At 43.3% G+C, this 14334-nt stretch overlaps 1 protein-coding gene across 8 annotated transcripts in view; it reads left to right on the top strand.

Moving 5' to 3' along the window:
• The window catches only part of NFIA (nuclear factor I A), a 250327-nt gene that overhangs the window by 165292 nt on the left and 70701 nt on the right, over positions 1-14334 (top strand). For all 8 annotated transcript variants that reach the window (XM_084528533.1, XM_084528535.1, XM_084528534.1 and 5 more), the window contains 2 exons: positions 3365-3482; positions 5830-5957. In XM_084528533.1, the coding sequence (XP_084384659.1) occupies positions 3365-3482; positions 5830-5957 (246 nt within the window). The remainder of the gene's footprint in view (positions 1-3364; positions 3483-5829; positions 5958-14334) is intronic.

Genomic DNA, 14334 nt, shown 5'->3' on the forward strand with positions numbered 1-14334 from the left:
TGTGTGGCAGCCCGGGCTGAGGGACATTGTGCCCACACCAGCCATCTCATCCTGCCCCTTCAGAGCAAGTGAAACCCATCCCCTGCACACAGGGGCTTTTTGAGATGCCCACAGCTGGAATTGGAGCCATGCCCAGCATCAGTCTGCTTGTGCAGACCCCCACGCACATCCCCGGGGGTCCTTCCTCTGCCAGCCCCTGTGCCCCACCACATCGTGGTGTCAGCACGTAGGTGGAGACCCTTGTTTCGAGTCAGAACTGAAATTTCTGACATCCTTTCGTGATCAGGAGATGTTCTTGAGCTATCAGAAGGTGGTCACTTTGCTGCAGAGCATTTGTTAGGGGGGAGAACGGCATGTTTTTAACGTCAGCGGCCTGGAGTTTCTGCAGGCTGCAGTGTGTGAACAGCCAGCTGTGCTGGATGGTGAGCTTCCCAGCCGTGCTGCCACTTCATGTAGGGCCACAGCACATTCACAGTCCTGTTCAAAGACCAAAGGCAGTGTGAAAAACCATTAGAAGCAGGCTGAGATGCCTCCTGGAGGTGCCTCACACCAAAAAAAGCACAGGAGCTACTGGAGCAGCCAGGCAGCCTGCAGCTGAAACCCCATGCAGAAGGCATGAGGTGCAGCTCAGCTCCCTCAAGGCTGAAAGACAGGAATCCAATATGCAGGAGAAGGGATTTGAGAACAGCTTGACCCTGTGCAGAGCTTGTCACGGCGCTTCTAGGGTCACTGGCCTCGAGTTGGTTGTGGCAGGATCGCAGTTCATCTAGGAACTGCCATGGGACTTTCCAGCATTCAGCTGCTGTGGGCCATCTAGCCACTTCAGCCACTGCTGGGGACATCTGTTGCTGTTTCTTAGAGGTGGGGTTCGTTCTGTAACCCTCTGGTTGCAAACAGGCTCTTGCTGTGGTGAGGTGGTTTGGCCTGTAACAAAGAAAGCATCCTTCGTGTTTGCTGCAGGGGCAGAAATCAGTCTCTGATTAGCAGTTGCTACTTTGTGCTGAGTTTATACAGGATTAGCAATGCCCAGTTCCTCCTCCACCCCTGTTCTGGAGGTACATTTAATTTTCATGTAGGGCCAATTCAAATGTTTGAGCAGCATTGTCTTGGATTTGGGGAGAGGGGGAGTAACAGGGAGGCAAAAGGAAGAACAAAAGCATTATCCAGATACTATTTTTTCTTCTGTATCTGTTTGGAATAAAGCTGCTTCATAAATCTTGTAGTGGTTAGGAAATTCATTGTGCCTCAGAAAGAAAAGAAATAGTGCTTTAATTTGGTGCTTGCCTTTTTATGTTCCTGTTTGGAAAATAGTGTGCTTAACCTGTAAGTTAGGCTTCGGTAGGTAGAGGGTGCAGAGGAACTGATCAGCAAAGGGTTTGCAGAGCAGAAATCTGTTTGGCAAGGAAGTTGCTGAAAACTGTGGAGTAGATGCTGCAGAGAGTACCTTTATGATTGATTTCCATTCAAGTCAGACTGACTGCAGTGTGGTCATTTTTCTAACCCATAACTGCTCACACTGCAGCAGTCTGCTATCTGCAGGGTGTCTGAATTATAGCAGTCCATGTCCGTGTTACCTTTTACACAAATTACTTACACCGTTTTCTTTTTCCATGCAAATTCATCAGTTTTACAGCCTCTTGTAGTTGCTGTCAGGAAACTGTTGCAGAAAGCACAAATTGATAAAACGAGTTAATTTTACTGTGCTTAATTTTTCTTTCTTTGTGTTAACACACCCTCTCATATACCCGGTGTACAGGAAGCGTATGATAGTTAAGGGAAGATAACAAAGGATTTGAGCGTTCTTGTCATAAATTACTTCCCAGCTTCGTTCCTTTTAATGATCATTCCAGATTTTCTCAAGTTTTAATAGTGTTGTGTATTTTCCGTCCCATGCTTTTAAAAGTCCATGGCTATCCAGGCTGTTCCCTTTCTGTCTCAATGATGTTCTTAAAAGATCCTTGCCAAACAACAACTAATTGTCTTGTGGGGATGATGAGGCAGCTGCAAAGCTACATTATTCCTCTGTCAGATCTGACACTGTGAGCTCCTTAAGTCTTGGGGTGAAATACTGGCCCCATTACAGTCAATGGCAGCACTCCCAGAAGGCCTGCATTTCAGCCCAGACATGTTAGCTGGGCGATAGGAGCTATCCTGTCTTCATTTCCTCACTCCTGCCCCGTCGGAGTGAAAGATTTTTTCGTCTTTGAAAAAGGGCCAGATTCTCAGACCAAAGATTAAACTTGGCTCAGCATCCTTGTGTGGCATTGAGACTGCTTCGCCTTTGTTGCTGTGAATCGGGGCTCTCAGACAATACGTTCCAGGCCAAACTTGTGCTTTTTATTGTGTAGTATGTCCTTTTTCAGATGTCTCTGAAATGTGAGAGAAAATCATGATCTGTAATTGTCAGCTCCCTAAGTTGCTTTGTCCTGCAAATAGCGCTGGAACAGCAACACTGGCTATGGGACCACATGCCATATAGTTGCATGTTTTTGTGAAATGCATTATCTTTTAATGCATTTAACTTTAACGTTAAGCTGCTCTGTTCCCAGAAGAATACAGCACATGGAGTTCATAGGCTTGTGCCTGAAAACTTTAGGGCGTGCAGGAACTCATAATATTTTAATGTAAAACCAAGGCTTTAGGACATGGAAATTAATGCTATTCATATCCCTTACAATAAAATTTAGGTGCTGGGTAAGGTAGTGAGAGGTGAGCAGTGAAAAGTAATCGCTGGATAACATTTTTTGAGACAAATGTCTAGCTGTGATTTAGCTGGAGGAGAGGCCAGAGGAAAATTCAGATGCTCGCAGGCAGAAGAGAACTTGGGTTTTTCATCTGTGCTTGTACTTTCTCCAAGGAGCATTTGTAACCTCTGTGCTTGGGGATGTACATCACGTACATACCCAGAGGTCCTGAGGTGTGTGTTTCCCTGCCTATACTGCTTATAGATTATGCCAAGCACACTTCAGGGATGATGCAGCCTATTTGTAACTATGCCAGTAAATGCAATGTTGTCCTAAAAACAAACGCAACAAGTTTCATTAAGTGTTAGACTGATATTAATAGAAAAGCAGCGCTTAATTAAATTGAATAAAAGTGTGTCATAATTGTTTGATTTTTTAAAGAAAGAATATAATTGGAGGAATAGAAGAAAGAGTCTATGGAACACTATATTCTTGATGAAATTAACATTTGCTTGATTGCAGTGCCTGTTTCCATTAGCATTTCTCAATTTCCACATTCTACCTATACTTACTGTGAAAATAAATACATTATTGAGGAATAAGAAAGTGATTTTGAAGTACAGTTCATGCCTTATTCACTTGAGTTACTGACTTCATTTTTTTTTTTTTTGTTTCCCCAGCACCAATAGCTGCAGGAACAGGCCCTAATTTCTCCCTCTCAGATTTGGAAAGTTCTTCATACTACAGCATGAGCCCAGGAGCAATGAGGAGGTCTTTACCTAGCACATCCTCTACCAGGTAATTTAATCTTTGCCTACTGCCAAGTTACTTGGAAACCCAGGCAAGCATCATTACTCATCAGGGAAAGTAACCACTAAATTATTTGACAAGTTGTTTGGGGGCCTCAGGATGGGGAGCTGTTTCAGATTCACAGAGCTGAATGTTCAACTGGATTGCTGTTAAAGTTCTTTTTATATATACAAACTTTGAAGAAAATCAGTTGCATTGCCTTGTATAACTTCTGGCTCATGTGTTGGTGTATCAGGAGAAGTTCCATGGGAATTGTTGGAGTTTTAGTGGTGGCAGAAGAGAATTGGGAGCTTATCGAGATGAGCTACTTTGTCCTGACAGGAAAATCTTAAGATAGACTTACATGCATTCTTTATCTTAAAAAGTGTTATCTGTGAGACTAATACAGTTTTAGGATCTTAGTCTTTAATGCATTCTGGTTTTCATATAGCATTTAGAAATTTGTGACTCAACGATTTGAAAACTGTGAGTTGTTAATGCAGATGACTACCCAGTTTCATTTTGATTTTGGCTTAGATACCAACTGCCAGACAAGGATATTTTTTATTTTTTACCCTATCCTCTTACTTTAAGCATCCATGAGATTAGGTTTATATAAACAAGCCCAGTCACTCTGGTAGTTTTGAATGCTGTTAAAGAAACGGACTGATCTTTCTTCCCCCACGGCCAAAATAGATCACTTATTTCAAAGACATGACAAGAAAGTCTAACTTCAGCCCAGGGTTGTTTGACATTTTTATCTCAGTCTGCAGTAAGCAAGTACACATGTAGAAAAGCTCTATAGTTTGAATTTGGCTGTTGGTTTTTTTTTATTTTCTAAAAAGAAAATCTTTAGAGGGAGGCTCTTAGCCACAGTTTCTTACAGCTGGCAGTAACTGGAAGAACATTCAGTTAGTGCACATTATGAAGTTTGGTGACTACAGTTCCCATTACACATCAGTTAAAAACTTTGTCCTCTTTCTTCTTTGCATATAAAGTGTGCACCCCATTTACAGTGCTCATCACTAGCACATTCTCAGGTAGAGTTTGGTTGTGAATCCAGATGCAAAAAAGTGAGGTTATCAGTTACTTAAGAGTTCAGTTGTTACTCTTCTGTTCTTCTGCAAATAGCTAGCAGTGATAAGGACACAATAATAAACAATATGGGTAGTTAATAACTTGGTGATATGTTTGTTTTCCTCTCATTAGGCTGTTCCCAGTCAGAAAAAAAATATTCCTTAAATACACAGAGTCAGCGGAATTATCAGGCGGTAATTATATTGTATGCACACAATTTCCCCTATTGACACATAACAATTCTCTAAATTACGGAATGGCCAAACCTGCATTCCGCACATACCACAAAAATTATTCTTCCTGTTTCTCACAAACTGATTTTGAATACCTGTGCAGAGCTTCGGGAGAAGAGCTGCACAGAGACTGGAAGTTTTAGACCAGCAGAAATTGGAATATTTGATGTCTTTTAAATATGTTCCCCCTGTACAGAGGAGCCTGTTCTTGAATGCCTTAAAGCTTAATAGAATACAGATTTGGGGTAAAAAGTGAGCTGCCCCAGCCTTGGAAAAGTACTTAAAAGAGAAATTCTCAGTAATGTCCCCACGCAGTCTGTACAACTCATTATAGAAAACAGAGCCAACCTGAGTGTCTTTGGCTTTGGGATCCTCTCCCTACCAAACTGTTGGACTCTGAGTCACTGACCATCAGAGACCACTGGAAGGGCTCTTCTGTCTCCTGAGCTGTTGGTAAGGGAGGTTTGATAGATGACAAGGGAGTCCTTTAGTACTGACATGGGTCAGAGGTACCTGGTGGTGGCTTTTTTATGCAGTTACAGGGTAAAATGCTTGTACTTGTATGATAATGGGAACATTTGAACCACGAATGGATTCTTCCATCTTTCATTTGTCTATGCTTCTTATGGGACTGAAGTCTAGATTAATTTAACAGCTACAGTTAAAAGACTGAAAATACAAGTTTGAGCTGATAAATAATATGCCTTTCAGACTAAGCTGTGCAAAAATCTGACAGTTAAAATGTCTTGCATGTTATTACCATATTCATTCAAATTGCAAAAATAATGCCACACAAATTAAATTATTTTATTGACCTCTGTGTGCTTTGGAAAATGTCCTGCTTTTTTGCCCTATAAAAGCCTAAAAGTTAAACTGTCTTCTAGTTAAATTAAGGCATGTTTAGGGGTTCGGTTTGAACTCCTTGAGAGGTTGTAATTTCCATAGGCAGGTTAGTCTCAAGCAGTGCTAGCAAGGTATGTCCCAAAAGACGTGCCTTTGTTCCTTTCCATATATATAGTAGTTATTATGTGTTTTCACTTCTTCAGCTCTACAAAACGTCTCAAATCTGTGGAGGATGAAATGGACAGTCCTGGTGAGGAGCCGTTTTATACAAGCCAAGGGCGCTCTCCAGGAAGTGGCAGCCAGTCAAGTGGATGGCATGAAGTGGAGCCAGGTAAGCCATGGCTTTCAGGAGCCCGATAAAATTATCTCCAGTTGCTCGTTTTGTTATCAGAGTACACTGAATGCTGTATAGAAAGGTGCTCTATTATAAAAATCTTGTAACTTCTTCTGAGAAAAGGTCAGTCTAGTGAAAATACTGTAGAGGTTTTATTGCTCCTGCAGCTGTAAATGTTTCTGTAGTGTGTCACTTCTGTATTTTTGCCAAATATCTTAAGTATTTAAATAATGCAGCAAAAGATACACTGTCTGTTTCTGTCAAAATGTCCGGATTCAGTTCTGGGATAGCAGTGACATTTGTTTAGCAAAAAGCAGTACCTGTTTGGGGTGTTCCCTACAGTTAGACTATTTAAATAAATATCCTGAAACTTATGTAAGGTAGAAGGACTTTTCAGGCATTCTGCAACACTCAAGATCACTGAGTAATGACTTTTAAGAGACTTACAATGTCATCTGAAGTGCAGTTGGAGGTTTCATATCAAAATAGTTATCACTGCGTATTAAACTTAATAAGCTTTAGGAAGTAGCTCTTCTGCCCCTTCTCAGTTAATTTTTATGTGTGATCTTTCTTGCTGGTTATCTTTTGGGCTATGTTACGTTATGTATTTAACTGTCTGTTGGTCACTTATCTTGAGATCATCTGGGTGCTTAATACTATTGAAAATATTTTTCTGGGCCAGTGCTATATATAGAGGTAAAGCTAATGGCTTGATTTTGGTTACAGCTAAATATTCACATATTTATTGCCAATAAAAATAACAAAAGTTTTATTTGTTAGATAAACACAGTCAGTACTTTCATCTCCCAGTGCTTGAGAAGCCTCCCAGTGTTTGAGAAGGCCCTCTAAACAGCCCAAAGGGTCTTTCGCAATACATGCTTTTTTCCTTTCTTGTTTGTTTGGATTTAAATTAGTATGTTTTTGGGTTGTTTTGAAACAACACATGCTTGTCCAGGGCACTGTGTATAATGAACTGTACGGCATAGAAAAGTAAATTCAACCTGAACGGCATTAAAATCAGTGCTGTGGGCACTTGGCCAGCCACCTATATCCTTCATCATGTAGGAAACATACCCACAGCTTTCTCTGGAGACCCTGTCAAACAGCTGTCCTTTACAGCATGCCCAGAAAGTCACCAAATTTGGGCTATTCCAGACTGGGAGGGGACTGATTCCCGCGTCTGGGAGCCCTTGGAGGATCCCCTGCCAGCTGCCCTCTCTCCTCTAATGAGGAGGAGCCAGCTTGTGGGCCCTTATTGAGTGCAGATGTGGCACTTTGGCAGGAGGAGAGGGTGGACCTGCAGGCAGACAAGTGCCAGGCTCCCTGTGACTGCCTTGCCACCGTGGTCCCCAGGGCTCTGGTGTTTTCAGCGAGGTGTCCTGCTCCGTAGATGCTGGGGGCTGTTTCCTCCATCCGCTCCAGTCTCCAGATGATGTAAGGCAAAGCTTCACCTTGCACTGAGCTACTCTGCTCATGGAGCGGCAGAAGCATGAACAAAAGCTCAGCGCCCATCGCAAGGAGAGATCGCAACCTCCTCTCAGGCACAGATGGCTCGAAGCTGACTGGTTCACTGCTTCGACATCATGGTCAGACTGAAGGCTAGCTCCCCCCAAAGTCTGGGGTCCTCTTTATTAATGACAAATGTTCTTCATTTATACAGCAGCCAGAGGCTGGCTATTAATTTTGCTGTCACTTCTGGTGATTTTCCCCACATGTGTTCATAACCTTGGTCTCATCCAAGTCCTGTCCAGATAGTGGCACTGGAGTGCTAAGCTGGGCAAGAGAAGTACCTAAAGCCCTACGTGCAGAAGTGGGATGGGGGAATTTAAGCACAACTGCCCATGTCAAACTTCCTGAGGTTCCCAGATAGGGAAAGGAGTGAAGAGGAGAGGAGAGGAATGTAGAGGAGAGGAGTGAACAGCAGAGTGAAGAGAAAAATAAGAGAGAAGAGAAGAGAAGAGAAGAGAAGAGAAGAGAAGAGAAGAGAAGAGAAGAGAAGAGAAGAGAAGAGAAGAGAAGAGAAGAGAAGAGAAGAGAAGAGAAGAGAAGAGAAGAGAAGAGAAGAGAAGAGAAGAGAAGAGAAGAGAAGAGAAGAGAAGAGAAGGAGAAGGAGGAGAAGGAGAAGGAGAAGGAGAAGGAGAAGGAGAAGGAGAAGGAGAAGGAGAAGGAGAAGGAGAAGGAGAAGGAGAAGGAGAAGGAGAAGGAGAAGGAGAAGGAGAAGGAGAAGGAGAAGGAGAAGGAGAAGGAGAAGGAGAAGGAGAAGGAGAAGGAGAAGGAGAAGGAGAAGGAGAAGGAGAAGGAGAAGAAAAGGAAGGTACTTCTTTCCTCATGACCTTCCTCGTTTATTATGAGAAATCCCTGGTTCTGTCTAGGCATGCCTGTAAAATGGCAGAAAATCACCTTGCAACATGAGGGACTCAAGCCAGGTACCAACTAGATATAGCTCAGATTCATCAAGCTATCTATCACTGTTGCAGCGGAGAAGAAAAAGAGCTTTATCCTGCGTGCGTGGGATGCACTTTCAATCTTCATGCTATAGCCACTCAGCCCCACCCTGAGCCTTCTGCTCTGGCTTTCCAGCAGCCTCTCCTGTGAATTCATTGCCTCAGCTTCTCTGTAAAACCTGCAAGAGCACGGCTGGCAGGAAAATTACCCAAACCCCAGCTCATCAGTGGTGAAGGACAAAATACTTCTAGTGTCCTTTCATGCCAAGGCATCGGCGGTATGTCACTGGAACAAAGGGCTCCCCCCTAAGTAGCAGAGAGGGGCACATCCTGCCTGGAAGCTGTGCACAGTGCCTTGCCTTACCTCAGCAACCACACCCGGGTCCAATGCTGATGTCTGTTCCTTCGTATTTGACATGGCTGCTTTATTTCCATAAATATCAAATGTGTTATGACGTTCAGTGGGGCATCTGCCTAGAAATACTGGTCATGAAAGCTTTACAAATGGTGCTAACAACCTGTTACCTGGTGTCTTGCCACAGTGCTCCTCTCTGAGGGATGGGAAGCCCCTGCTCTGTTTCAGATCCCTCCTTTCCAATGTCCCTTCTGTCCAGAGAAAGGCCTTGCCGTTTATTTAATCTACAACCAAAAGTGATGGCACATTTTTAACATACAGTAGAGTTTCTTCAGTGTCTTTTCTTTTTTTTTTTTTTTCTCAGTGAAATTCACAGCAGTTTAAAGACTAAACCCATCTTTTTGTTCCACTTGGCATTTCTTCTCTGTGTTTCACTCTGTGCTGCGTGGGATAATGCAGGTATCAGCAGTGCAGAAGGATGCTGCTTCTGACAGCAAGCTAGAAGTTCTGTCATGTGCTGGCAGAGCAGCGTAAGCCAGGTTCCCAAATCCCAGAACTGAGCCCCGTCCTTTGGGTTACCAGCCAAACAACGGGAGGAGGAAATCAGAGCAAGGAAAGGAAGCTTAGACGTGTCTGTGGGCTAGCTGCTCCGGCGGGGAAGGAAAGTTCAGAGCGAGGAGCCAGCAGCCAACCTCCCAGCCCAGTAGGATCCACACCAAAGATAATAATATATCCTTTGGCTTTATTACCTCTGAGTAGATTGCTTCCTCGCAGGAGATTTAGATTTATGCAGAGATAGCTTCTTGGCCTATGTGCCTTGACAGGTTTATGGGAGTGAGAGGATGAATATTCTGTCGATGTGTCTTGCATTTGCTTAATTCTGAGGTGTGCATGTGAGAAAAAGTAGGGACTGAAATGCTGGAGCAGGTGTGGAGACCTTTGTGTGTTGGTGAACGTATAGAGGAAGAGGGCAGTGCTCAAGGCACGGAGGGTAGGAGGGGGTTATAGCAGAAAATGTTGCCTGGGACAGTGCAGGGAGCTGAGGTCTGCATGAGAGGGTGGCTGGAGAAATGTCACACTTGAAAAGAACACAGCATAGAAACGAAACAGAAAAGGAGAAAACAATTTCGCACCATACAGCAGGAAAAAAATATATAGGGAAAGAAAAAAAGGAGCAAATGCCAGGAAAACAAAGATTTGACTTCCTAGAAAGGAAATATGAAATGGAATATGTGAACTCCTCTTAGAGAGCACTCCAGGCAGAGGGTTATTTACCGCCAGCCGTGACTAGTCACTCTACATCTGTCTCCATTTTTTTCTCTTGAACAAATTCCCTTTTTGGATACTTTCTTCCTGCTTTGCTTCCCTGTGATTGCCCCTGTAAGTGGTCTTTGGAGGGCAGGCTGTATACTCAGAACATATGTGCAAACTGGCAGGAGAACAGAAGAGGACAAAACCACTCTGTGTGCTATTTAGATTAGGCAGTGGATGCTTCCCCTGTGCCTACTCTCGGGGTCTCCGCTGCGTGCAGAATACAGGCTGCACCTATTGTCCAGCCACAGCCCTTCCTTTGAGCTCCTACTTCGTAGGGACCCAGGGCTCAAGGCACCCTGACATCTGCCTCATGCGGAGACTTTGTGGGGCGTAAGTCCTCTGTGCTTCACCCACCAGCAACACGACCTTTCCATTCCTGGCATTTCAGACCCATGGTAATGAGCAGAGGACGCAGCCTTGTGTTTTTTACATCTAGATACTTCTTGCAAGCGAGGATATAGCACTCTCCTTGTACGTCAGACGTGACAGCCAAAGCAAAACCCAACATTAATTCCATGTTCTTGTACTGTACTCCTTGAGTCTCACATCCATTTACCTGCACTCGAAAGCTCCTGGGGAGCTCTCAGGCCTAAAAAGGCTGGAGTCTGCCAGAAAAGATGAATTTCCTCTCACAACAGGAAGGCTTAGGAAGTAAAACAAAGCAGACATGTAGTAAATTACTTCTGCTTTTCAAATACCTTTTGCGGTATCCTCCTTACCATTACTTTATCTCAGCACTTTCAGTACATAACTCTTGTTAACTGAGAAGAAGGGCAAGAGAGGATAAAGATGATGTTAGTAAGAAAATAAGGCAACATCATACCGGCTTTGAACTCTGGTATAAAGCTGGCCTCTGTTCAGTTCTGTGGCAGGTCTGCTGGTAAAGGGGGTAAGCCATAATTACAGGTATAAGCTTTTTAATTCCATAATCAGATGGAGTTAATATATATCAGTATCCTACTTATGCATTTTTTAATGCATTGTCTGATTCGGGCCAGGAGTAATATTCACATTGTGCTCTGTCAGTCCTTTTGTAGGGTAGCATATGGATGGTATTTGCCAATTTTAATCCCATTGTATTTCTACAGTGTGGCATGGAAAAAACATTTAAAATGTAAATTCAGAGTATCCTCTTAGTTTCTTTACTTAGGTCTTCCTGGTACTTGTATTTCCTCAAGTTAGTTTGGTCTCTGGAGGACAGTAACCCCAAGAGAGGTAGGTGTTTGTACTCCTTGAGATTTCTGAGGGGACAATTAGCTCTGCTTCAGTTGTGGTCTTGGCCAATTTACAGCACTGCACCCATTTTCAGAATGGGCTGAGCTCTGTGGTCCTTCCACAGAAGGATGGATGTGGCCTTTCGTGCTGTGGGAACCCACCTTCTCCCACCCCAGCTGCACCCTGCTGCTCTGCCCTGAGCATGTCTTCGCCTTGAAAACCTCAGGAACCGAACGAGTCTTTCAGTGCAAAATACCTTAAGGAGTTAATAATCACACTTTCACTGCATGCCTGAAAGACATATTTACAGTTCCAGGGTCTCATGGAGTTGATAATATTATATGAACCTACAGTAAGCTAGAGAGTTCCCTGTTAGACTGCTGGACACGTCTTTGATAGTAAAGATGCTATTAAAGTCAGCCTCATGATTGCTTACTACACCACTCAGGCTAGCACTGTTCATTCTCATGCCACTATCTATGGGACTGTCTGAAAATAATTTCTGAGCAATTTCTATGCAGCTGTGGAGCTGAGATCCTATTCTGGAGCCTTCTCCTTGCAGTGGCAGTGACCTCTAACTTACTAGTGCCACGTCTCTCCCCAGTGCTGGTTAGGGAAGGATCATATGCAGGCAACTGGTCCAAGCTGTTTCAGTAACTACCTTAGTCAATCTGGAACAGGCTGTTTTTTTTTAAAAGATTCTCAACATGCAAGAAAACTTCTCCATATTCACTAAGAACCTTTTATTTATGTCTTGCAAGTCAGAAAGACTCATTCAGGCATAGATCAGATGAGTTTAATTTCAGAGTCTGTTCAGAATTGTATCTTGGAAACACCAGAGAAGTGGTATAAGGGAGATCCTAGAGTGTGTTCTGTATGTCTTCTTCATGCCCTGAACACTGTTGCTGTCTGGCACTACCTAGAAAAGAAAATCTGTGCAGTATGTCCCAGCATCAGTGATGCGGAGTACATCCGATCTGTCCTCAGGCAAAAGGTCTATGGGCTCATCAAATTCAACATCACACACTAAGTCAGAGCGCAGAGAAGTTTGCAGTGACTGTTCTACATTACTGCCAATGATCCAAAGTATTGACTGTAGAAAATATGAAAAACATGAGAACCATGTTTCATACAAAATAAAGGAAAAAAATCATTTTTTTTCTGGGAAAACATTCAATTTCAGACCTGGAGTAATCAATATCAAATAAAACTCCAGCATTACTTTTCTGTGGCTTGCTGTAGTGGGCAGCTTTCACTGCCTGGATCGCAAGTAGGCACAGGAATTTCGTGATCTTTATTAACTTCCTTAAGCTGAATTGGTTGGATACTCATATTCCCATTTACGAAAGACAAAAACAAGGAAACGTCTTAATTTCTTCGAACTAGAGGAGGTCTGCATCCAGGATCCCTGCCAATTATATTTACTCAGTATTTCCCAGATGTGACATTGTGTTGCCCTCCAATTCTCAGTGTGTAAAGAAAAAAACAGACAGCCCACTCACACAGCCATGAAGATTGTACCTGCTTGTGTGGCAGCTTCATTACATACCTTGACACTTCTATCAGCAGGCACCGGTGCCTTTTTTTTCCTCCATTGAACTTAATATCTGCAGACAGCAGGAACATTGCACAACCAGACAAACCTCCAGCCACGGCATAGTTTGGCTTTTCTAACGGGAGGTCAGAAGCAGATCAAGTTTCTCTGATGGCCAGAACATGTTGGTTTACAGCACAGGGAGCTTCAGCAGGCTGATTTGTGCCATTAGGCTGAAGACATGCCACGAATGGTGCAGCAGCCAGAACCTCTTGCCTCCCAGGTCCATGCTAACATCCACTGATTATTTTCTCTAAAGAACTCTTTCTGAGCTGTGTTAGACCATGCACTGTGCCTAGGATTCCTGCTACCATGCACCTCGTTTTCCCATCCCTGTTCAGACACATACGTCTTGTCTATGAGGCATTATAGACAGCTTCCCACATCTTTCCCCACTCATACAGAGTCTTCCAACAGCCTTGTTCTGCCGCAGGTGAGAAGCAGAGTGTGTCTGGCCTGTGCTGCCTTTCTTGCTTCCATCAGTGGTACATGTTGTTAAACATGCCCTGTGTGGGTGCTGCTGGTTTCAGGTGAACAGGCAGATGCCCAAAGTGAAACGCAGAATGAGAGCATACTTAAGGAACTTCAGCTCCAGTAAAATATGGAACTGTCCTTAAATGTTTCATACTTCCATAGAGTCCACGTGTTTCCTTATTCCTGCTCTCTGAATTGCGGTGTCCCATCAAAACACAAGCTGCCCAGTGGTTCCTAAGAACGTAGGAATTTTCTTTTCTTCTTAGAGAAATAACACTTATCAACTTTTACTGAAATACCGTATCAGCTCCTTGTCACTGGCAGGCTACAGTTCCTGCCGCTAAAAGTTTAATGCATTTACAGGAGCACTTAGGCATCAAGACTTTGATATCACAATCTGTTAGTCACAGGTGCTACATGATAGGTTTGTGTTAGCACATTATAGATCTTTTATCAGATACAGCACAAAATGTGTGTGTTTCTCTGCCAGGCACTCAGAATCAGCCTGCTGCATAGTTGATGAGTTACTCACCAATATAAGTTGTTGTTTATTTTAAACAGAACTTTTCCAGAGCTGCACCTTAATGGATGACTTGAACGCTAATTGGTAGGCCAGCAAAGATCAAGAACATAACGTGAGGCAGGAAAAACGCAGGAGGTCAGCTGTGGTGCTTTGAGCATTGTCACTTCTTCCCAATAATATTCATCAAGTCAAATGATTAACACTACTCATCTGCTGTGATAGGCATCGTCGTTTTGACAACAAATTACTGCTGGATCAATAGCTCAGCTTTTCTTTGGCAATTCACATGGTAGCATGAGACCTGTGACAACATGGCATGCTGTTGGCATTACTGTTTCAACATCAAGGAAGGAGGTGAGAGATGGGAAAAGAAGTACTGATTGAAAAGTCCATTCAGATTGAAAAGTCTGAGATGTTTTCACACCTCTCAAAGGCTCTTTTTTTCCGTCCCAGAA

Source organism: Aythya ferina (genome assembly GCF_964211825.1).
Source record: "Aythya ferina genome assembly, chromosome: 8".
NCBI lineage: Eukaryota > Metazoa > Chordata > Aves > Anseriformes > Anatidae > Aythya > Aythya ferina.